The sequence below is a fragment of the Podarcis gaigeae genome (assembly GCF_964106915.1).
Source record: "Podarcis gaigeae genome assembly, chromosome: 16".
Taxonomy (NCBI): domain Eukaryota; kingdom Metazoa; phylum Chordata; class Lepidosauria; order Squamata; family Lacertidae; genus Podarcis; species Podarcis gaigeae.
Window position 1 is genome coordinate 39,441,544 of NC_139693.1, and position 24,665 is coordinate 39,466,208.

The following is a 24,665-nucleotide window of genomic DNA, read 5'->3' on the forward strand; positions in this document are numbered from 1 at the left end:
GTTTAGAATATAGGGCCCATTTGTTCTTGCAACCACCGATAAAAACTTTGCCACTGCTAATGTTCTAGCTTTTGTCCGGTCTTCCAGTAGAAACCTGACATAGTGAGCCTTTGATTTTCCCAGGAAAGGTACCAGCAAGAGTAGTATCAGTTCAGCCCTGGCCTGCTCATATTTTGTTAAATGCAACAAAATGTGATTTATGGAATCGATGTCTTGAGCACACGAGCAAAGTCTGTCCTGGTAGGGAACTCCTCTCAACCTACCATCCAACACTGCAGAGGGGAAGACATTTAGTCTGGCTTTGGTGAAAAGCCTTCGGTAGTTAGGTACTGTCAGGTTTTTGATGTAGGATGTTAACTTAAAGACATACCCATATTGAACTCCTACTGCCAGCGGACTGCAGGTTGATAACCGAGAGACTACAAATACTAAAAACAACAAAAGTGAAAGTAGGGACCTGATCCTACAAAGTACTCAAGTAGCTCTCGATATATATCCTTTTAATGGTATGCTGGAAATCAATTGACAGTGTGAAGAGAAACTTTAAGCTTTTACTAAATATCCATTGCAACACTCTGATCGCAATAAAATTGTTTTGCACGGACCCCCAGCACACTAGACTCATGCTGACATTTTCTGACTCAGCTACCCCTAAAATGCTACTGAAATATAGGGCCATTTTACAGGAAAAATAAATGTTTTTGCCTGACACCTAAAGAAAGTAGATAAGAATCCCTGAGAACAGATAACTACAACTACTTGTTTTCTCCCGAAGTGTGCAATCATGGGAAGGTGTTGGCTGTGCTTTAGAGCAGACTTTCCCAAGCTTTGATCCTCAGATCATGTTGGATTACAAAGCCCATCATCCTTGACCATTGGCCAGGGGCGCCGACTTATAAAAAATATTGGGGAGGCGGGGGCCCATACCGACTTATAAAAAATATTGGGGGGGCCCAAGACCTCCAAACCGCTGCTGCTGGGGGGAACGAAAGGGGCGAGCCCCGGGCTGCCCCGACCTTAAGTGAACCTGTGAGGGCCCGCCCTTTGCGGCAGCCGATTGGCTGCTGCCGTGGGCGGTGAATATTAATGAGCTAGGGGGAATCCCCGCTTCTCGTGGGGCTGAAGCCAGCCCCGCGAGATTGTTGATGGGTCGAGAGCCCGCAACCCCACCCCCTCTCTAGATCGGGAGTGGCTTTGTTTTAACTCATTACTGAATGTATTTTAAAAGGTAACTATCGTCAAACAAGGAAAATAAAAAATACCAACATAATTTTGTGATTTTACAAAGCATAATATAACTAATAATTTTCTTAAATTATTGGGGGGGCGGAGCCCCCCCAAATGAATTTTTGAGGGGGCTCGGGCCCCCTCAGGCCCCATGGAGTCGGCGCCTATGCCATTGGCTGTGCTTGCTGGGGCTGATGGAAGTTGTAGTTCAGCAACATCTTGACCCAAGGTGGAGAGAGGCTGCTTTAGAGTGTGATTTTAGGGTTCACAAGGCAACAGTGAAGCCTAAGAAGCCTGACCAGTTTCTGTGTCTTAGAAAATTATCCTCTACAATATACAGTGTCATGTGGCAGGAACACAGGAAATCTTTGGAAGCCAAGGCAACACAAAAGGAATTCCTTGAAGGTAGAAAGTTTGAAAGCCCAAGGTGTAGCAAGGTATCAAAGCTTTGAATTCCACAGAAAACTTTTGTGGCAAGCCTATAAACCAGTTCATTTAATGGGCATCATTTAATTTGTCTGCATCAGGCTTGCCACTGACACAGGGTGGTATTAAGGCACCAGTGATTTTGGCAAAAGGTCCCCCCTTTTAGTATAGCTATGACAGAGTAAAGATGTAAGAGGAGGAAGAACTGGGGGAGGGTGTTGTAAACAAAAATTGCCCTTTTCCCTTATGGGGTATCCAAGAGCCCATATAGAGTCCTTACGTAGGTTCCCTATTGGTAGGAGAAAATAACAGAGGCCAACCAGAGACTATTGAGAAGCAAAGCAGCTAGTAAGCCTGATCTTTATTGATCTGATGCAACAGGGTGCTCCCTTCACACGCAGGAAAGGAGGAGGAACCCAGAACAATGCCGCGCAAGGCCTTATATGGACTTTTGAAATTGACACCCTGTAGATCAAGACCACCCTCAGAAACATCATACATGCATCACAGAAGGGGTGTAACCTAAGACCACCCCTCAGATACATCATACCTACATCACAGAAAAGGTGGTCTACAACAACTGGCTAGTTACTTGATTGGATTGCCTGGGGAGCCTGGCCAGTCTTTTGTAATGATAAATACTTAGTTCCTGGGCCATGTCACAGGCTCACACCCTATTCATATCTTAAATGTGCCCTTAAGACAGGATTTGTGAGGAAAGAGACAATGGGGAGGTTTACCACTTTGACCTTGCAGAGAAAACATTTGCTCAGTTTGGGAATCAAAATGGTTTCAGGTCGGTCTTCCTGTGCTGATCTATGTACGTGCTTGGTTGATACACTTATGAACATTACCATATATCTAAGACCTCAAAATTCCTATCACAAGGGAAAAGATCAACTTGCTGCCCTGCATCACTAGTATCAACCTTGTTATTTCTCTTCAAAGGTCTTGTCAATAACACTGGGATCGACTGGTTCTTGCCCTGGCCACCTCAGGCTCTAGATGCTGTTGCTAAGTTCTTTTTGGGTATGTAAACATTTTTGAAGCAAGAGGCTATTGGGCATGTAATTGAAGGAAACATATTCTTCCCCGTGCCTTAATTTCCCCCTTCCTTTACTGTTTTCCTATTCCTTGTTTAACTTATGACCTGCCATAGCTCTTCTTATCTCTTCTCCCAGTGCTGTTACCTATGGAGGAAAGAAGCAAATACCCTTCCCTTCGTTTTCCTCTGTGAGGCCAAAAGCAGCTTGGGGTGGAGAGGCACTTGATTTTGGAGATGAAAAACTGGAAGAGAATAAAGGGTTAAGACACCTTATCTTCCACCCATGCCCCACTAGCCTCCACCAATCTTCTATTGGAGATTGCAACCTGAGAAACTACTTTAATTAAAGAAAAAAGAAAACACTGGAGTGGAGGGAACTACTCATGATTAATTGTGTGGGTTCATCTTAAGTGAAATGCACCTTTGATATGACAGAGACTGGTATTTCTTAATTTCTTTGAGCCAAAAAGACCAATAACAACTTGTGTGTCTCTCTGCTGCGTTTGTGTGTTGCAACACTGACCTCCAGCATATATTCTGTTAGTCTTCTGTACTTTGCGGGTAAGCGTGTTTTTTCTCTCTTTCCCAGGGAACAATCCACTGATCCCATCTGAAAAAACTGAGGCAGTCATTGAACACAGTGTCATGGTCCACGGTTCAGTGGGGCTCTACAGCAAAAGATTTCAGCAGAAACTCAGACGGAGCAACTACGTCACCCCCAAAAATTATCTTGATTTCATCAACACCTACTGCAAACTGCTGGATGAAAAGAATCAGTTCATTTGGGGTAACATCTGTGTTCTTAAGAAGTTTTGCAAATCTCATACAAAATATTGTGCAAAGTCAGTTCTGTGCATGGCCTAAGGCTGCAATCATAACTGCACAACTTGGGAGTGAGCTCCATTGAATTCAGTAGGACTGTAGTGTAAATTACGTAAATTAAGAGCAAATACATTGTTTTACATGTGCAGCCAGGACAGCCACATCTCATCTTATTTTACAGCACACATCTTTATGACAACATTTCTCCTCCTCTTTCCCAAAGCTCAGTGCAAACGACTGGAGGGTGGTTTAGACAAACTTAAAGAAGCTACAATTCAGCTGGATGAGCTCAACCTGAAGCTTGCTGAGCAAAGGATTGTGCTGGCAGAGAAATCAGCGGCCTGTGAAGCCTTATTACAGGAGATTGCAACTAACACAGCAATTGGCAAGTGTTTCTTACAGTCATAATTCACTCAGGTTTAGAGGACTTACTCCACAAACTAAACTGGGCTCTCTTGGGTGGCTCTCTTTTTATTCATTTTTATTCCCTGGCCGATCACAGGCTTCTAAGCCTAGAAATTCTCATGTGCTGAGCCAATTTAGGATTGTGTGTTCTATTATTGCATCTTTCTAAATTTGCATTTATAAGTTGTTGTTTCTCCAAAGATGGATCAAGTCCCAAAGAATTTCTTGCTTTTTTGGTTGTGGGGAGAGGAAGAATCATCCAGTACCTTTAGGAAGAACCCTAACTAAATTTACCAGTAACCTTTCATTAGAGGAGTTAAAGGCATCACTGATTCAACCTACATGGGGTCTGGTTTTATCTGATGAGTCAAGAAAACCAACTGAAAATGTAACACTTCCTTCCATGCATGGCACACTGTGGTCTGAACTGTTGGGATGATGAAGAAAACTATGCAAGGAAATAATCTCTATCAAATTCATCTGAATAACACACCCCACACTGTAGTGTTGTTGCATGATTCCCCTCCCTCCCACAACTGAAGCGATGGTTTTAGAAAAGCCATCATTGGAACAGTGGTGTTACAATGGGGGTGTGGGGGCGCACGTGGTGCGCCCCAGGTGCCTTATCTGGGTGTGTGTGACAAGAAGGCTCCTGCGAGGACTCGCCTGGCCGTGGCATCATGAGTAGCCATTGCACCGCCGCAGTCACATGTGGAGGAACCTCCGTTGGTGGCTGCAGCTGCGAGCAGAGGATCCCGATGCCAGCAGCAAACCACTATGTACAGTGCATGTGTGGCGCTGCACGCATGCACTGTACATAATGGCGCCGCACATGCGCTGTACATAGCAGTTTGCCGCTGGTGCCGCTTGAGCTTTGTACGGACGGTGGTGGGATTCCTCCAGCGCCACTACAGCCGCATGCAGAGGATCCTCAATTTGCGGCTGCAGCCACTGCAAACCACTATGTACAGCGCATGTGTGGTGTCACTACGTACGGCGCATGCGTCATACATAGCGACGCCAGACATGTGCCCTACGTAGCGATGCCCCGCCCCGGGTGTCGCATCGCCTTCATTCACCCCTGCATTGGAATTCAAATGTTGTTGAACTACAACCCAGCAATGCCAAAAGCTTCCCCTCGCCTGCATTGTAAAAGTGCATCAGTATTGTAGCAGTGTTGAAGAAGCTGATGCCAGCTCTGAGGAGTAATTTTTGCAATTATCCCTGTCCTACATATTAGCTGAGGAGAAGAAAAAGCTGGCTGTGGAAAAAGCCATAGAAATAGAAGAGCAGAACAAAGTCATTGCAGTGGAGAAGAAGGACGCCGAAACAGCCCTGGCAGAAGCCATGCCCATCTTGGAGGCCGCAAAACTAGAACTTCAGAAGCTTGACAAATCTGATGTCACTGAGATCAGGTACTTGAACTGCGGCCGTCCTGGCACAGGAAATGACTTTACACAGAAATGTCCATTGCTCATCATAAGCGCTCACACCAGCTCTAATACCAATTTTGTATCCATATTGCACCTATTTAAAGTTTGCTTACCATCTGTTTCCAATCACATTGTAGGAGACAATCTGTCCAGTTGAGTTATGTCCTCTCCTTGGGGACAGAGGACTAGTTACCTTCAGTAGCTAAAGGGGAGGCAGATTAAGACTAGAGATCTTCGCAGGCTGTCAAAGAGTGTGTCCAGTTGGTCTGTGCTACTCAGAGGCAGGCTTGAGCTCCCCCTTGGCCATTCCCAGCCTAGCCCAGTGCAGCTCAGTTAAGGTCTTCCGAGACTCGACATTTCAAGGAGGGAGAAAATCTGTAAGCAATTGGCTGGATAGTTCCATCGGTAAAAGCGTGAGACTTTTAATCTCAGGGTCATGGGTTTGAGCCCCACATTGGGCAAAAAGATTTCTGCATTGCAGGGGTCTCGACTAGATGACCCCAGGGGTTCCTTCCAACTCTGAAATTCTGTGATTTATTTTTGCATTTCAGGTCCTTTGCTAAGCCCCCTAAACAGGTGCAGACTGTTTGCGAGTGCATCCTCATCATGAGAGGCTACAAAGAACTCAATTGGAAGACAGCCAAAGGAATGATGTCAGAGGCCAACTTCCTACGCTCCCTTATGGAAATAGATTTTGATTCGATTAATCAGAGTCAAGTGAAATCCGTTCGAGGTAAATTTCTAAGCGGCAGAATTAATCGTACCCTTGAAACTGCATTTTACAGTCTGATACTGCAAATGTCACACAGTCTTCTTTTCAGGGATTCATATATTTAGTTGTATATGGCACTTCTTGTTTCTCAAAGTCAGGGCTGGTTCTTGGGGCAGCCCAGGTCATAGCAAACTTGCCTTGACACTTACCTGCACCCCACAGGGTTATTGGTAATGGAAGAACCTCTGGGAGGGGAAAGAGCAGCCCACCAGAAACAGGCACTGGTGATTCCCTCCCCCTCTTCTCCAGTTGACTGTCCCCCATGCCCAGAGCCATTTGACACCAGCATCCATGTGGATAGGGAGGGAGCAAACTACTCTTGCTACAGCTATGCTGGTTTTATTTTAGCTGTGTGGTGTGGCATTAATGTATCCACTGCATTCTATAAATCAGGGATGGGGAGCATCCATATGCTGTTGGACCCCAGCTCCTGTCAGCCCCAGCCAGCTTAACCAATGGGCAGGGATGATGGGAGTCTGTCACGGTCCTGACAGGAGTGAGTGAGGAATTAACTCTTTGTTGTCAAAAGTACAAGACAGGGAAAGGCATGTCCATCAGTCCTACACCTCTCAGCTACTCTTAGGTGTGCATCTGATGAGGCAGTTTATGCAACAGAGAGGCCCTGCCCCTAACCTCACTTAATGTATCCCCCACACCTGAGCTGTGTGCAAGCAGGCAACCTTCTGTTACTCCCACTTCAATCCTCTTCTGGTCCTGGAAAATACGTGTTTTAGCCTTAAAACTGTAAATTAACTCTGACATTTTAAATTGGAGGACTGCTAAAGAACTTGAACACAACCTTTGAAGAAATGGAAGTTGTCAGCAGAGCCGGTCTAGGGATGCTGAAATTTGTGGATGCTGTTATGAGCTACTGTGATGTAGCTAAGGAGGTCAAGCCAAAGAGAGAAAAGGTACAAGGGGAAAACATGGAAGTGGCAGTAAACAGAATGAGGGCCAGGCTAAAAGTGACTTGGGAGGAGGGATGGAGGAGGAATTTGATTCAGTTTGCACTTCAAGGCAAACATACCTAATTTGCATTTTCTGTAACAATATGCAAACAAATCACAGCCATCCTTTGAAATTTGCACTTCTCCAAAGTTTACATTGCAGTTTTCCAGCCAAGTAATGCATAGAAAAATGCATATATGAGGACTTTTTAAAAAGAAAACAACCCACAAATTAATGGTGAAGTATGGAGAACTGAACTTACAGGGGAGTTTTTAATGATTGATGTTTTAATGTATCTTTTGTTGGAAACCGCCCAGAGTGGTTGGGAAAACCCAGCCAGATGGATGAGGTAGAAATAACAACAACAGAAAAACGTAAAATAGAAATTGACACGTTGCTCATCTCTATGTGGAATTTGCATGATTGGCATTCCCAGTGTCTCTCTTTATTTATTTTCAAAGTTCCAGGGGGTCTGAATTGCTCTTGATAGCCATGAAAGGGAAACCAGACAGGCCTCTGCACAACTATGTTGGGGTGTGGTTTACACTAGGGAATCAGTACAGGGACATCATCCAGGCCACTGAGGCTCCAAATTGGACCCCATGTGTTGGATTTTTCATAGAATCATAGAATTGTAGAGTTGGAAGGGACCACGAGGGTCATCTAGTTCAACCCCCTGCAATTCAGGAATCTTTTGCCCAACATGGGGCCCAAACCCACAGCCCTGAGGTAAAGAGTCTCATGCTCTATTGTCTATGTTGAGAGCTTTAGTCACACATTACATCTAGCATGGTGCTGTTTGAAGAGGGGTATTCGACGGGCAAAACTGGTCTATAGGCAGAGGATTGAGGATAATTTAAGGAGTAACAACACAAGACAGATGTGGCAGGGGATTCAGCATATTACCAACTACAAACCTAACCTTGGTGCTGTCGACGGTGACCCTTTGCTGGCGGAGGAGCTTAACTTCTTCTTTGCTCGCTTCGAGAAGGAGCCACCTGAGACGCCGGTATTACAGCCACCAGCCCATAGGGGCCCCTCATTCACTGTAGAGGAGCATGAGGTGAGACAGGTATTGAGGATGGTGAATCCGAGGAAGGCTGCTGGACCTGATGGCATCACAGGAAAGGTGTTGAAGGGCTGTGCGGATCAGCTGGCGAGGGTCTTTACTAAGATCTTCAACAAGTCCTTACACCAGTCTATTGTCCCACCCTGCCTGAAGTCGTCAACTATTGTTCCTCTGCCTAAAAAATCCACAATCAGTAGTCTGAACGACTACAGACCAGTTGCACTGACTCCAATCATCATGAAGTGTTTTGAGAAACTGGTGCGCCGTCACATTATTTCCTGTCTTCCATCAACTTTTGACAACTACCAGTTTGCATACAGGGCAAATAGATCCACGGAAGACGCTATCACTACCACTCTCCATGCTGCTCTGTTCCATCTGGAGCAGCCGGGGAGTTATGTGAGGCTGCTGTTTGTGGATTTTAGCTCTGCTTTTAACACTATCCTCCCCCATAGACTGGTGTCCAAGCTAGAGGCGATTGGACTCTCCAACTCCACCTGTCTCTGGGTTTTGGACTTTTTGTCAGAACGTTCTCAGAGGGTTAGAGTAGGGTCACATATGTCCACAGCCCTTAGCCTTAACACCGGCTCACCACAGGGTTGTGTGTTGAGTCCCCTGCTCTATACTCTCTATACGTATGATTGTACAGCCATTTATTCCAGCAACAAAATCATCAAGTTTGCTGATGACACTACGGTGGTGGGGCTCATTTCAGGAGGGGATGAGTCCGCCTATCGGGACGAGGTGGAGCGGCTTTGTGCTTGGTGTGGAGAGAACAATCTGGCTCTTAATACGACTAAGACCAAGGAATTGGTGGTGGATTACAGAAAAAAAAAGGCGGACATTCAGCCCTTGTATATCAACGGGGAACGGGTGGAGAGGGTGGCGGAATTCAGGTTTTTGGGAGTGACTATCGATCAGGGCATGACTTGGAGCGCAAATACCACTGCTCTGGTGAAGAAGGCCCAGCAGAGAATTTATTTCCTCAGACTTTTAAAGAAGAACAATCTGAGTGAGAGACTGCTGGTGTCCTTCTACCGAGGCTCCATAGAGAGCATTCTCACATACTGTATTTGTGCCTGGTTCTCCAGCTGTACAGCTAGGAAGAGGAAGGTGCTCCAGAAGGTCATAACCACAGCCCAAAGGATTATTGGTCATCCCCTCCCATCTTTGGAAGAACTGTACGGTTCCCGTTGTCTTAGGAAAGCAAACAATATCCTGCAGGATGCATCTCACCCGGGACACAGTCTGTTTGTACTACTGCCTTCTGGCAGGAGATACAGAAACATCAAGTCAAGGACAAATAGACTGAAAAATAGTTTCTATCCAAGAGCTGTGGCCTTCTTAAATGCAGTAACTCGATAGTGTGACCTGGGAGTTTGATGGGTGTGGGTGTGGGTGTGGCTGGAATGTGGTTTGTTTGGTTGTTGTTGTTGTGTTGCTTTTGTTGTTTTTAAGGGATGGCATCCAATTTCGTTGCACTTGTGCAATGTTGCACTTGTGTAATGACAATAAAGAATCTATCTATCTATCTATCTATCTATCTATCTATCTATCTATCTATCTTTTGAGGAGATTACCAGAAGCTACATATCCAAAGAGCTTTGAAAAATGTTTTAGGGACTATACCACCATAGCTAAAGGGTGGAACATGTCTTCTTTTTCATCTGCACCACAAACATGTGTTTATTTTATACCAATTTACTTGCCATACTTTCTCTCAGAGAAGCCTGGGAATTGTTGTTTGGTGAGGATGTTGAGAATTTCTGTTAGAGATCCTTTTCCTTGCCTCACTTGCCTTCTTTTCATGGTGCTCTGTAATGCCTATTGTTACTGGCCGCCCCAATCTCTTTTGAGTGATGCAAAATTCCAAAGATCTAGACACTTAATCAGGGTTTGTATTTCTGTTGGATAATTAGGCATAAGGAAGACTGTAGTGTCTTTATGATTTATTGTTCACTTACACATATTTATAGCTAAGTCTTGATGGAGAGAAGGTTCCAAGCATCACATCTCAAGAGAGGCTTGCTCCCCATAGCAGCACAGCATTGGATTCAAAGACAACCAAAACACCATCTTTGTGTCTCCTCCACACAGCTGCTCTCTCTGTCAGTCTGCATGGCACCTGGCCCTACCTTTCTACTTTCCCAAGACTTTTGCTAAAACATAACCTAATCCCCATGCAAAGGACACTTTCTGTGGTGACATCACACCTCTTGTAACCTGGGCAACCTCCCCCTCCCAACTCTGCTATTGCCTTTTGCTACCTAACACACAGCTGGGGGATGGAACCCAACCCTCCTTCTTGTCTGAGACTGAATGTCCCAACTTTCGTCAGTGTAAGGACTCTGCCATCACCTGTTTGTTCTTTGATAGCACCTCTCTCAGCTAATCTCCTGAGGAAGCTGTCTTGACTTATGTTTTAAGCCTTGCTAAATCCACTGATCCAACCCCACATTTACTAATTTCAGAAATAATGGGGAGAACCTGGCACCAAGGAATTTTAGGGGACCCTTCCCCCCTGCAAAGCCATAACAATATTTTATAGATTACATGTTGTGAAATGCATGCTGCAGTTTGTCCCGTGATTTAGCAACTCTGCACCCCAGTTTTTCAGTGATGGGCAGATAGAAGATCAGATGTTTTAAAAAGAGATTCTTCGTATGATCTTGCTATGCTAGTGAAGCAGCCTCCCCCCCCCCCCCAAACTCCATATCCTGCTATTTCCATGCCATTCCAGCTGTACAGACATCTCACCTGGAAGAGGCAGGCATCAAAGTGCTGAAAGTTGGAGAAACTATTGGATGTGGTCGGGGCAGATTGTCCCCATGGAAATCAGCTGGGCCTTGAATGTTTTGCAAAGCTTTTCGAAGTGGGCTGATGGTTGAGGGCTGCTGTATCTTTGAGCTGCTGCCTTATTCAGCTGATTGTCCTCCACACAGGTGGCCAGACTGGAACGGAATTTCTTCTTAAGTAAACGTGAACTGGAGAAGATCCAGAATGAGCTGACAGCCATCCAGAATGAGCTGAAAGCTCTGGGAGATAAGTACGAGGCAGCCATAAGGGAAAAGCAGCAGCTTCAGGAGGAAGCTGAACTTATGGAACGGCGTCTTATTGCTGCTGACAAACTTATCTCAGGATTGGGATCTGAAAATATAAGGCAAGTGAGGCTTCTCTGAAGGGGCCAAGTCCATTATAGTCAGCACCAGAAGTTCTCTATTGAATGTTTAGAGTGGAAATTGGAGGGGAGGTTTAGCAACACCTCTTTGCATATTTTGGGGGAGGGAAAATATCTAGTAAATCTGTAGAACTGCAGCCTACTAAGAGAAACAGTTTTCTCTCTCCATCCTTTCTTAGGGATGGGGAGGAATTTCATCAAGTCTACCTTTAAAGGTGAGACTACCTACCGGTAATCAGCCTTTCCAAAAAAGCATGTAAAACAAAACACAGCCACCTTCAAAATTTGCATTTATTTGAATTTTGCAGTTCAGCTCTCCAGCCAACCAATCTGCACAAAAATACCTATAGTAGGGTAATGTGTGTATAGAAATGCATATATTTGTGAAAATAACATACAAAAATGCATTAGAGGAAATTGTAAATGTGTATATCAGGCAAAATTTCATGCAAAAAGGTGTTTATTAGGAGAGGGTTGCTGCTGAATTTTCCTGAGGACTTTTTTTTTTTAATTCACAAACTGCTGTGGAAATATGGAGAAACTGAGAGAAACTAAAGCTGACAGATTCAATCATCCCTAATATGTTGTCTGTAGTTGTTGATTTCAAATATAGTTCTGCTATTGTTACAAGTGGTGCCTTTTGGTGTCTATTGGTTACTTGGCAGCTGCCATTTCCCCCATAATGTCCCCCTGCCCCATTTTTATTCAATAAGCCAGGAGAAGATGGTATTAATGATGGAGGAAATGATACCTGCAGTTCTCCACAACCATCATAGTTCCCACACATTGGTAGAAATGACACCCTCATGCATGTTACTAAAATTTCTCTCTCAGCCAGACAGGATTGCCAAAATGGCTTCCCAAATTTGTCATCCCACAATAGGGGAGTTTTACCTTAGCTGTGCCAGCGACTACATAGATTGCTGTTTCTAGCTGCACAGCTTGTAGAAGCTGCCTACAATTCACCCCTGCTACACAAACTGTCTCCTGCCATGGAGAAACCTATCCTGAAGATAGTTTTTTCCCCCTTTTCTGCTTGTTAAGCCATGTCAGTCTATCAATGCAGATTGTTAAGTTTTCTCCTGAACCTCTCAGTGACTTTTGATGTCATCAACCGTGGTATCTTTCTGGGTTGTCTTGCTGGGCTGGGCTAGCCTTTGAGTCTTTTCTGAGAAAATGGACTCAGTGGTTGGTGCGAAGGGGTTTTTGCTTTGCCTTGTGGTCTTTGGTGCTGCACATTCTGTTCTGTTCCCACACTTTTTAATATCAGCATGAAACTAGTGGAGGAAGTATTCCAGAATTGTGGGTTGCAGTGTCACCCAATAGTGGCAACAGGGATCTTGGTATGGTGCAGTCTTCATTGGATTAATTAACTTATTATTAATCTACTAGAGGAGCTCTGTTTTCCTTCATTTTTGGCCAGGTGGATGAATGATTTGGAAGAATTAAAGAAACGACAAGTGAAACTGTTGGGAGACTGTCTGCTGTGTGCCGCCTTCCTGAGCTACGAAGGTGCCTTTACCTGGGAGTTTCGTGATGAGATGATTAAGGAGGTTTGGCAATCAGATATCCATGAGCGAGATATTCCTCTCAGCAAGCCTTTCAGATTAGAAAACCTGCTGACTGATGACGTTGAGATTAGCAGGTAGGGATGGGCCTGTTCCTTGTATGTCTCAGTTTTAACATCTCTGTGGTTTCCACAGGATCTTCCTGCCAATGGGCTTCAGAGCCAAGGCCAAACCACCTTTCAGTTTATGATTTTCTCCCTCCACAGCATATTACGCACCCTTTCATTCAGTGGCTGTTTTGTCCCCGTGACTAGAGTCCCTAGGGTCCCTTGTGCCATTGGCAAGGAGCTGTATTGACACCGCTCTCCAGAAAAAAAATCATTTTACCACAATAGCCACATTAGAAATTACTACGTTTTACACGATCCAAGTATTCAAAGCATCTGGAGGGAGGGTGAGGTGAGGACAAAAGATGGGGGAGGAATTGCATGTCTTTGTACCATAGTGCACTCACAGTGATTTCAAAACAGACAATTAGGGTGAAGTTGGCAGTGAAGCTTTTGCTTAACTGACCCCAACAAACCGTTTCCAAAACAGGGTGACTAAGGGTCTTCAAGCATGGCAGTTTAAATTGGGCCTTTGTGGCAGTTTTAGTTTGGTGAAGGAAGGACCCTAGGGAGTGTGCGTCTGTGTGTGTGTAACCCCACTTTCTAATAAGCACTTCTCCACCTCTTTCCCTTCTCTCTTCATCATCTGGGACTGGGGATGCAGATGGGAGAGGCGTCCAGGGTCTTCTGGACTCAACCCAGCTGGCTGGTCTTCCCAGGCTCTCAGGGCTGCTGCTCCCTGGCACACAGTTCAGCTTGATGGAAGCTATGGATGGGGAGGGGAGCCAAGCCTGCCAAGGCTGCAGAAGGGCAGGCTGGCCAAATGGTGAAGCCCAAACAACAAATTGGGGAGGGTGGGAAAGGGATAGGAGAGGGTTCATTGTGGGCTCCATTCCTCAAGAGGTGCTAAACACTTCCCTGAAAGAGAGGGAAGGTGGGCAGTATAAAGGCAAAAGGACCGACGCTCAGAAGCATACCACACACAGTGATTTCTGGGTGATTTTTGTGCCTCCTCAGGGCCTATGGTTTCACTAACTCCGAGGTACATCTCTGCCCCTGACATAGCTCAAGCATACACAAACATTCACACTTATTTTTTCAGCTGACAGGTTCTCTTTTGCCATACAAAAATTTATTGCTCTAATTTCAGGTGGGGGTCTCAAGGTCTACCTCCTGATGAGCTCTCAGTTCAAAATGGCATTCTTACCACACGGGCCAGCCGTTTCCCACTATGTATTGACCCACAGCAACAAGCGTTAAATTGGATCAAGAGAAAAGAAGAAAGAAATAACCTCAGGGTAAGGCTAATTTTTTCTTTTAAAAGGAAATTACACAGCTTAAAACCTTTCCATATTACTGGAAATTGGCCAGTGAACCACCCTGGAGAATAAAGGACAGACTGATTAAGGCCAACAGAACACTTTAAGGTAGACTTAGAAGATGGATCATCAACCCAGCAGCCATGGGCACCAGGTGGGTGGCCTAGGGTATTCTTAATTTTAGAAAACAAATTTTAGATTATTTCATTTTTGGTGTGTGTGCGCTTCCTGGTGTTGGGGAATGTTCTCTGTTGTTATTAGACAGCAACAGCATTGTTGTGTGCGGGGGCGGGGGGCAGGAAGTAAACAATGACTGCATTGTCTCTCATTTTCTTTTATGCCATGCCCCCACCCCATGACATCCATTTTGTGCTGAACTATGCTCCCATGGCAGCCATTTTGTTACTGGTGCCTGCAGCATTTTGCAGAATGTGCCTGCTATTCCAAAAAGGTTGGTGGCCCCTGACCTAGAACTTCAAGGTAGGTTCAAATACATGGATGGAGCTCAGTAATAGGTGACTCTTACTGATGTAGTGGATCCCACCTCTGTATACTGATTGCAGTGGATCCAAACTACTTACACTAAAATAACCACCACAGGTTATCTTTCTGGATTTCATCTGAGGGAAATCCTAGATATGCGGAGTCTCAGGCAGAAGTTGAATAAATAAGAAAGATTTATTGTATAGAATAAAGTGGATAAAACAAAGGATGTATCAGGAAGTAATGTGCTTTCAGGAAACAGTTAACCTATTAATAAGTATACTAAATCTAATGCATGTTACAGGCTTCTAAAAAACGTAGTAAACACACAGCTTCTTTCAAACTTCAGTTGCTTAAGTTCAGTTATTACACTTCAGATAGTTGTTACAGGTTTCCAGACTAGATGGAAAATGCTCAGCTTATATGGAGTTATTTTACTTCCGTTCCTTGAGTTTAATTACTTCAGTGATACAGCTTAATACTTTGGTTCATATACAAGCTTCATACACAGCTTCCTTCACAGCTTAGCACTTTAGTTCCTACAGAAGATGGTACTTTTTGTCAGTTATCCAACCTTTTAACAATCACACTCCCAAGTTATTCCAAATGGTCTTCTCTTTCTAGAAGATCTCTCCTTCCCTGACTGGAATGAGACCCAAGGAGACTATGTCCTCATAGCTTCTACTTCTCCTGGCTCAAACTCAGCCCTCCACTTAACTGAATACTCTCACAAAACCTTAAACAATGTCTTCCAATCTAATCTCAAAGAATCCTTTCTCTAGCTTTAGATATTTTCCTCTGGTGTTTCTATCCAGAACCAACTCCCTCTCCTCTCTCCCTCCAGCTCTCTCTTACACCATCTCCATCTCCATCTCAGAAACTGCCCCTTTTATTCTCCCACCCAAAGTGCTGCTCCACCCCCCCCCCCTGACTAGCTGTCTTGGTAGCCAATTAGAGAGAAGCTCCAGCTCTCTGGCAGAATTCTGAGGCGTTGCATCACCAGACTCTGGTCTGACTCTGCTGTCCGTCACACAGGGACCTGCCTCAGGTTTCTTAATAAGCTGTGTTGTATTGTTGGAGTGGAGGATGTCAAATGATTGGGCCTACTTGAAGTTTATTTCAGATATTTGGCCTACCCTTAGTTTTTCTGTCAAATGAAATGAAAATATGCAGTTGCAGAGAGCATAACCTTTCAGTTTTAAAATGCTTGTTTTGATCATGCTGAAATTGGCATCATAGTCAACCATAGTCATTAGATTTAGTATACTTATTAATAGGTTAACTGTTTCCTGAAAGCACATTACTTAGGAGATGAAGCGCTGCATTAAGCAATTTAACTACTCATCATGCTTATATATCCATATCTCATTATTTCTCAGATGGCTTCCTTCAATGATCCTGATTTCCTTAAGCAACTCGAAATGGCCATAAAATATGGGAATCCTTTCTTGTTCCATGATGTTGATGAATACATTGACCCTGTGATTGATAATGTATTAGAAAAGAACATAAAATGTGCCCAGGGCCGAACTTTCATCGTTCTTGGAGACAAGGAGGTTGACTATGATGCCAATTTCAAGCTGTATCTGAACACCAAACTAGCCAATCCTAAATATTCACCATCAGTGTTTGGCAAAGCCATGGTCATCAACTACACAGGTGAGCAAATTAATTGGGCTGGCAATCAGTCCAGAATTTTTCTACCCACCCACTGGATTATGAGTTGTCTCTGGTTGTATTCCTTCAGCAAAGATCTATAACCTTCACCAATCTAGACACCTTGTAGTCAGGTGGGAAATTCATAGCAGAATTAGATGGATGTAGATTCTACTTTGTTGACCTAAAGTTGTGAATATTCAAAGTTCAAGAGCTGAAGTTAAGCAATGCTAGGATAGTGATACAAGCGGTCCAGGGTAAATTAACTCATGTCCTTGGATGCGGCCTTTCTGATCATTTAGCAATCAGCCATTCCATCTGAGGCATTTGAAGAAGCTGCAGGTGGCTCTTCTGAGTTACATAGTTTTCCTATTGTTTATTTGCTGCCTTGGAGCCATGAGTGGAAAGGTGAGATACAAGATTTACACCTCATCTTTCTTCCATGGCACTCAGTCTGGCAAACATGGGCTTCCCTGAGAGTCTCCAGTGGAGACACTGCCCCAAGCGGACCTTGCAGCTTCAGACCATTCCTGGGAGAGCCTCCATTCCCAAGGCATTCTCAACTCTCAAATTGTGCAGTAGATATGAAACCTTGCTCTGTAACTTTTACTGTTGGGTCAGCCTTTTTTGGCGGGGGAATCTTCATGGAGTTTAGTGGGAACTGATGAAAAGTTGGCCCTAGGTTTATTCATCTCAGTCTTTTGAACCAATCCAGTAACTACCAACAAAGTTACTTGATTGATCAAACAGTACTCATGAGAATGTAAGAAGAGCCCTGCTCTTTCCCACAGTGACCACAGGGAAAGTCTGCAAACAAAACATAACTTGTGGCACCTTTGACTTTATTAAGAGATTTCTAACTGTCATCTTAAAGTTGAGTGAAAGTAATTTTGGAAAACTAACCTTGTGTTAAGTGACCTTGTTAAATTCCTTCCAGTTACTCTGAAAGGTCTAGAAGACCAGCTACTAAGCGTTATTGTAGGATTTGAAAGGCGTGAACTGGAAGAGCAGAGAGAACATCTCATCCAGGAAACAAGTGAAAACAAGAATTTGTTGAAGGATCTGGAAGACTCCCTCCTTCGTGAATTGGCAACTTCCACTGGGAATATGTTGGACAATGTAGACTTGGTGCATACTCTGGAGGAGACAAAGTCCAAAGCTACTGAGGTAGGGGCAATGCGCATGGTCCACCAGAGGGCTGTTTTCCTTTCTCTGGGCCCCACTTTCATAGTATTGTCTCCTTCAGTTCAGGTAGGGATGAGGGAACTTTGTCAGCCCTTATGGACAACCTTTGGGCAGTGGGGGCACATAGCAGTTGCAATAGATGTGACTTACTTGTGTACCGTAGACTATTTTCCAGCCAGGTTTCTACACTTGGATGCATACTTCTCCATCTTCCAACCAGGCAAACAAGAGACATGATCACAGTTCCAAGGCAAATTCCAGCCGGGCATAAGCACTCAGGGAGGGCACAGTGGAGAGCCAATAACAGGCATTGGCTAGGATTAGAGGGCATGGCCTAGAGGGAGACCCAAGGGCCAGATAAAGAGGCAGAGGTTGGCTGCATTTGGCCCCCAGGCCTGAGATTCCTCACACTTGATTGAAGTTCTTGGTTGAAACATAACCATTCCACGGAAAGTACATGCATGAGTAGGCCTGCTTTTTAAGTCTTGAGAAAATAGTCTCCATCCCTTTATGAGTTTTCTCTCCTACTGTCACACCCATAAAGGGGGTGGGGGTGGGGCTAATATTGTAGAGTATGCATTTTGCATGCTCAATTTATTACAGTGGATGATGAAGTGTTCGGATTGGGCTGTTCCTCCTGGGTGTGTTTTGTATAGGGCTGTGAGGACCCTTTGGCACAGAGGCTGGGGAATGACCACCCTGCTTCCCCATAACAGGCACCCCTTGTGGGCTGACAGTTTGTGGGCTGACAGCCCACAGATTCTGGCCCAGGGTTGCTGCTGGGCCATCGCTGCAACATCCAGTCCAGGACCCGGGAGATGACCCTGTTCTTCATGGAGTGGCGTGCTACTTCGGGCGCCTGAATGGGGCGGTTAGGAAGCTGTTCCAGGCTCATGACCTCATGTGTGGGTGCTGGGTCGGGACTGGTCTCAGGTAGTGGCAGTCTGCTGAGGGCATCCACGTGGCCCATCGCCTTCCTGGGCTGGTGGACCAGTGTATACTGGTAGCCGGTGAGGAAAATCGACCACCTGAGGACGCAGGGTGACAATACTTGAGGGGTCTTGCTTCTCAGGGGTGAGAAGGCTAAGCAGCAGCTTGTGGTCAGTCACGACAGTAAGGGGGTGCCCATATAAGAAATCATGAAATTTCTTTACTCCCTTCACGATTGCCAGGCCCTCGTTGTCTATTTGCGAATAGTTCTTCTCAGCTGTGGAGAGCATTTGGGAAAAGTAAGCCACTGGCACCTCTCTTCCATCTGGAAGTTGGTGGCCTAGTACAGCGCCAACACCATAGGGCGAGGCGTCGCATGACTGCACCACCAGCAACCTCTCGTCAAAGTGCGCCAGGACTGAGTTCGAGACGAGCAGATCTTTGACTGCTTGGACTGCGGCCTCCTGGTGCTGCCCCCACACCCTCGGGGCCCGCTTGTCTAACAGCCTGTCTAGGGGCTCCACTACTGCTGCTTTGTGGGGTAAGAAGGCATGGTAAAAGTTCAATAGTCCCAAGAAGGCCTGGAGTTCCACCTTACCCTTAGATGCTGGGGCGTCGCAAATAACCTGCACCTTGTCCCCGGTCAGGTGGACTCCATCTGCGTCCACCGTAAATCCTAGAAAATCCACCTGTTGCAGACCCTTTTCCCACTTCACCTTGTGGCCATCCGTCTGGAAACGGTGCAGGACGGTGGGGAGTTGGACCCAAACTCCCCCCGCATGGCCCTGGCGATCAACACATCATCAAAGAAGGGGGTGACGCCAGGAATTCCTTTGAGGAGAGAGTCCATTAGATTTTGGAATATGCCTGGTTCCACGCTGACACCAAATTGCAGCCGCTTGACACAGAACGCGCCCCTGTGCATTACAATCATCTGTGCCTCAGCGGTGGCCTCATCCACTGGCAACTGCTGATAGGCCAGGGCCAGGGCCAGCTTGCCAGGGTGGCAAGGACATGGCTGACCACTGGCACTGGGTATGCGTGAGCCATAAGGGCCTTGTTTATGGTACATTTGTAGTCTGCGCAGATGTGGACTGAGCCGTTGGGCTTGACGGGTGTGACAATTGGGGTTTCCCAGGGGGCGTTAGGCACCAGCTTGAGCACTCCTTGCTCCACGAGCCAGTCTAATTCCTCGTCGATGCGGGGTTTAAGGGCGAATGGGACCCAGCGGGCCTTGAACCTGATGGGTTGTAAGGCGGGGTTTAGTTTTAGGTCAACGGGAGGGCCAGTATATTGTCCCAATGCCCCTTCAAAAACCTCTAGAAACTCTTTGCAGATGGCATCCACGTCCACATGGGAGCTGGTGCAGTTCACCCCTGTGATGGCTAGCCCCTGTGGCTCAAATCACGCCAACTCCAGTAAGTTAACGGAGGGCCCCTGGACCACGATCAGTCCAATTGTACATTGAAGGTTCCCACCCCCATCATGGGGACCTTGCATTTTTGGAAGGGTGAATGGGGCCGGCCTAAGCTTGGGGCCGCCACTAGGATACAATTTCCTTAATGTCCATGCCAAGATTATGGACAGGGTTGAGCCTGTATCAAGCTCCATGTGGCATGGGGCTCCCTCTATCTCTACCTCTATGTAATTTTTTTCCGCATTAGAATGAGGCAACTGGTATTCCTGACAGTCTGTGATCTCCATTGAGTTTCCTTGGTGTGTTGGATCACAGGGCCTGGGACTCTTGGGTCGGCCATCTGGTTCGAGGTGTCGGGTGGGGCGGGCATGGCACACCCAGGCGATGTGTCCCACTTTTCTGCATTGTCGGCATTCTGCGTTGCAGAAACAGCAAGTCCTCCACTCGTGGCTCTCCCTGCAGTTTGCGCAGTTCCCCTCTTCCAGACAAGGCTGTCGTGGTGGGTGTGTGGCTTGTATGTGCTGCTGCACTCGGTGCACGTCCTCCCGGTCGGATTCTGAGTTGTCAATGAGGTCCTCGTGGTGGACCCTTGGTTGGGACGACACGTTTGATTGAAATCCTTGCTCTGCCTTCTCGGCAGCTTCCGTTGCTAGAGCCTCCTCTAGGGCAACCTGGAACATCAGGTCCTTCTTGGTGTAGAGGCTCCGCTGTAGCTTCCTGTCCCTCAGGCCGCCCACGAGGGGGTCGCGGAGCATGTTCTCCAGCTCTGTGAAGTTGCAGAGCTGGGCAGCCTGGCGGAGGTAGGTCACATACCCGGTTGTGGTTTCAACGGGGGCCTGCCACTTTGCGTAGAAGGTGTTGCTACACACTACCACTGAGGGCTGTGACGAGAAGTGCCCCTTCAGCCGTTCCATTATCGTGTCGTAGGGAACGGTTGTGACAGCCCAATCAGTTGTTGCATTCTAGGATCCTACCAGCCTAATAGGCTGATTAGCTTCCTCCTGGAGCCTGATTGGTCTTTTCCTGCAGCCCAATCAGTTGTTGCATTCTAGGATCCTACTTGCCTATTGTTCTAGGATCCAAGCTTAGTTCATAACACTGAGACTCAGGCAGGAGCAAAGAATTGTGAGGGGTAGACGGTTTCTCCTCAGTCCCCTCGCCCCTTGTCTAGGATGGAGCAGTTGGGCTCTCTCTGCACTCACTTTTTGTTGCCTGTTATTCTTAGTTACTTAGTAATCTTCCTCTTCCTTAGTTGTTTGTTAGCTATTTTTCCTGTCTTTGGTACTGTTTGGTGTCTGTCCTTTTATGTGTTCTCCACTGAGGTAAAAAAACCCCAAAACAAAACACTTGTCCCCCGGCTAAACATCGTTCCCTATTCTATGTTCAGTGTTTTACTTCTATTTTCCCATTAATTTCTTAATTTTGATCTTTATTTCTTGTTGCTGGCCGTTGCCTTTTTCCCCAACTTTTTTTGCGCTGTGCATTGCCTCCTGCAGCAACCGCATGCGGCTTCCCTAACAGCCGCTCTGAGCCTTTGTGACCCTTTATTCAGGGCATTGGCTTTTCTTCAAGAATCGCTGCTTCTGGAAAGAAAAAAAGAAAGGAAGAGAAATAAAATAGGTTTTGACTCCTTTTTCTCTTGTCCGCTTCAGCGGCGCAAAGGAGAACTGTCAGTTGCCCTGCCTCCGTCAGCAGCTCAAAGGGCTACTGCAACACGTTTTGCCTGCAATAATATTTGAATCAGCAGTCTGCTTCAGCGGCTCAATTTCCTCCCACTAAATGCAGGTGGTGTCCTTAGAGTCTCTGCAAGGCTTGGGTGCTGGGGGGAGGTAGGCCTTGTGTTTAATTTAGTTTTAGATTTTTGTCACAATGCTACTGCTTGGCCAGTCTGAAAAACTGAGGAGAAACAGTCTACCTCCCACAATTCTTTGCTCCTGCCTGAGTCTCGTGCAAGAGGAACAGCCCATTCTGAATACTTCACCGTCCACCTAATAAATCTACTATTCAGGTAAGACCAATCGTCCTATTTCTTGCATATGCAATTAAAGAGTTGGAAAGATATAATACCAAACCCTAGAAAGCCATTACTGGACTAGATGGACCAACAAGTTGGCTGTGTATAAAGCAGGTCACATTCAAGGCTACATAGTCTAGGGAACAATATTTGAGGTGTGGGGGAATGGATTTAGGACACCTTCACTTGTTTCATTTACCCTACATATCCATGCAAGAAACACTATTTTAGCACTATGTCTGAAGTACAGTGCAGATCTTTTTTCAAATGAGGTACATGGATTACATATTTACTCATTACGATGATCAACTGCAGTTTACACTGTACATCAGAATATTTTATTCCCACTGCCCCCAATATTGTTTAGATTTCCTCATGCTAGTGGGTTCAATTCAGCCTTTGCAACAGATTCAAATTCTTACTTCTTTGTGCAAAATAGGTATCTGAGAAACTCAAGCTGGCTGAAAAAACAGCAACAGATATTGACAGACTGCGAGACGGTTACCGTGCAGCTGCCAAGAGAGGTGCCATCTTGTTCTTTGTGCTGTCCGAGATGGCCCTTGTCAACACGATGTACCAGTACTCCTTGACTGCCTTCTTGGATGTTTTTGGTCTCTCTCTTCGGAAATCAATACCTGACACCATTGTTGCAAAGAGGTTGCGGAACATCATGGACACGTTAACGTTTAATGTATACAACTATGGTTGCACAGGTTGGTGTGACTGAAACCTCCCTAAAGGCAGAAAGTATTATGGGAAGCATCTTCAGTGCAGTGCAAAGTGGTGTCCATTCTACATTTGATTTTCATGAACTACATTTCTCCTCCCTTCAGGTTTCTCTGGTGCAGTGCAAATTCCTTGGCCCTGCACTGTCACCTGAATAATGTGGGCTGATCTTGGGGAGGTATGGCATAAAAATCCTCCTTAGTGCCCAGGAAAATTTGCATGATCATCAAGCTTTTCCTGAAAATAGATAGTGTCAGGGTTGGATGATCAGATCAGCAAACTGATACAGAAAAGGATTCCCCGGGGTGTAGGCTAAGGACTTTGTGGAGAAGTAGACAATAGCTTGAGAAATGCCAGCCAAAGCAACTGCAAAGTTGTCCTGGCAAGGTTCCATTACGTGGGCCTCAATATATGATTGGCCAATCAGGATCCCTCTTTTTGACAGTCATGCAGAGGATTGTATCCAATGTTAGTCCTGCTCAGAGTAGGTCCATTGTTTGCAACTTGGGTGCAATGATTTCAGTGGATCTACTCTGGTTGGATACATTGGGCTATACAGACACCGGGGTCCTGCTCACATAGTCACTTCTGTAGAATGTGCTTGGCAGCTCTTTAGAATTACAGATTTCAAAACGCTCCATCTCCATAGAATCCTTTTCTATATCATTTCGTCTGCTGAGGAATTCCTGGGCATCAACCATGAATTCCCTCTGGTGTATGTTTTAGCATGTACACTCATTTAACGCCAGGCTTCCTCACCATGTCTCTGCATCAGCAGAGAGTCTGTGCGGTGAAACTCACCCAGCACTGCTCTTTCTGGCTGTGCATTGCAGAGGCAAGTGATCTTTCAGCACAGCTCACTGATCTTCTGAGGGAGGGTCTCCTAATAAGATTCTAAGGCATCCGTTACCTCAGTCCCAGAATTCAGAATGCCTGTGTTCAACCCTTCTGCGTGCTGTCATTTTGTGGATCAGAATCATAGTACACCTGGGCTTGCATTTAATAATGGAAGCTATTGGGGTTTCATTCACAGGCCTGTTTGAGAAGCACAAGTTACTCTTCTCCTTTAACATGACAATCAAGATTGAGCAAGCTGATCACAGAGTCCCTCAGGAAGAACTGGATTTCTTTTTAAAAGGTAGCCAAATACTTCCCAGAACTCAATGCAGATACAGTATTGCTGGATACAAAAGTGTCTTGTTGTCTAGCCAGACTTTTTGTCAATTGTCTATCCTGACTTTTCATCAGTCTTTTTATTTATTTATTGGCTTGGATTTCTGGTCCTTATTATCCATTAGGATGGAAACCTTTTTATAGATTTTGTTAATGCAGAGGTGAGTCTTGACAAAGGCGCAGTTCCTTGATCTTTTGTAGGACCGCCTACATTGTAAAGCCCCTTTCAGTACTTTTTCCAGCTATGTCAGGTTCTCAGTTTCGGGTGATTTTTCTCTTGCATGATGGCAGGAAAGTGAACAATTCAATTCTTCAACATATTAATGACATATATTTGCCATTCAGACGATTTAATTTCTAAAACCTGTCTCCTTATCCATGGATTGTGGTGCTCACATTTTTCTGTCCTGTTTCAAGGCAATATTTCTCTGGAGAAGAGCACCCGAAAAAAGCCCTGTGTCTGGCTTTCTGATCAAGGCTGGGAGGATGTAATCCGTGTCTCTGAACTGTTCCCAGAAGAATTTGGATCTCTTGCATCTGATTTGGAGGAGAATCCAGATGAGTGGAAAGCTGTGAGCAAGATTCTCCATAATGAATGGTCAACCTTGAGTATTGGAAATAAGAGCAGGGGGTGGGGCCTCTGTCTGTTCCTTGTGACTGGCTTTTGAGCGGGCAATACCAGGTCAAGATGTATTGCCTTCAGGCCAGATTCAGCTGCACCCAGGCTGACCTTTGTGGAAGGGCAGTAGGGGTCATGGAGCGGTTTTCAGATCCCCTAGTAATTTTCTCCTCCTTTAAGTAGGAAAATCAAATGCTCATGGA

At 45.6% G+C, this 24,665-nt stretch overlaps 1 protein-coding gene across 2 annotated transcripts in view; it reads left to right on the forward strand.

Annotated features, from left to right (window-relative positions):
• Positions 1–24,665, forward strand: part of DNAH10 (dynein axonemal heavy chain 10) — a 141,559-nt gene that overhangs the window by 105,713 nt on the left and 11,181 nt on the right. For both annotated transcript variants that reach the window (XM_083716644.1, XM_083716645.1), the window contains 14 exons: positions 2,602–2,682; positions 3,288–3,485; positions 3,744–3,905; positions 5,166–5,340; positions 5,910–6,091; positions 6,905–7,041; positions 11,090–11,307; positions 12,749–12,970; positions 14,091–14,238; positions 16,122–16,401; positions 17,336–17,565; positions 22,384–22,657; positions 23,704–23,808; positions 24,261–24,415. In XM_083716644.1, the coding sequence (XP_083572770.1) occupies positions 2,602–2,682; positions 3,288–3,485; positions 3,744–3,905; positions 5,166–5,340; positions 5,910–6,091; positions 6,905–7,041; positions 11,090–11,307; positions 12,749–12,970; positions 14,091–14,238; positions 16,122–16,401; positions 17,336–17,565; positions 22,384–22,657; positions 23,704–23,808; positions 24,261–24,415 (2,567 nt within the window). The remainder of the gene's footprint in view (positions 1–2,601; positions 2,683–3,287; positions 3,486–3,743; positions 3,906–5,165; positions 5,341–5,909; positions 6,092–6,904; positions 7,042–11,089; positions 11,308–12,748; positions 12,971–14,090; positions 14,239–16,121; positions 16,402–17,335; positions 17,566–22,383; positions 22,658–23,703; positions 23,809–24,260; positions 24,416–24,665) is intronic.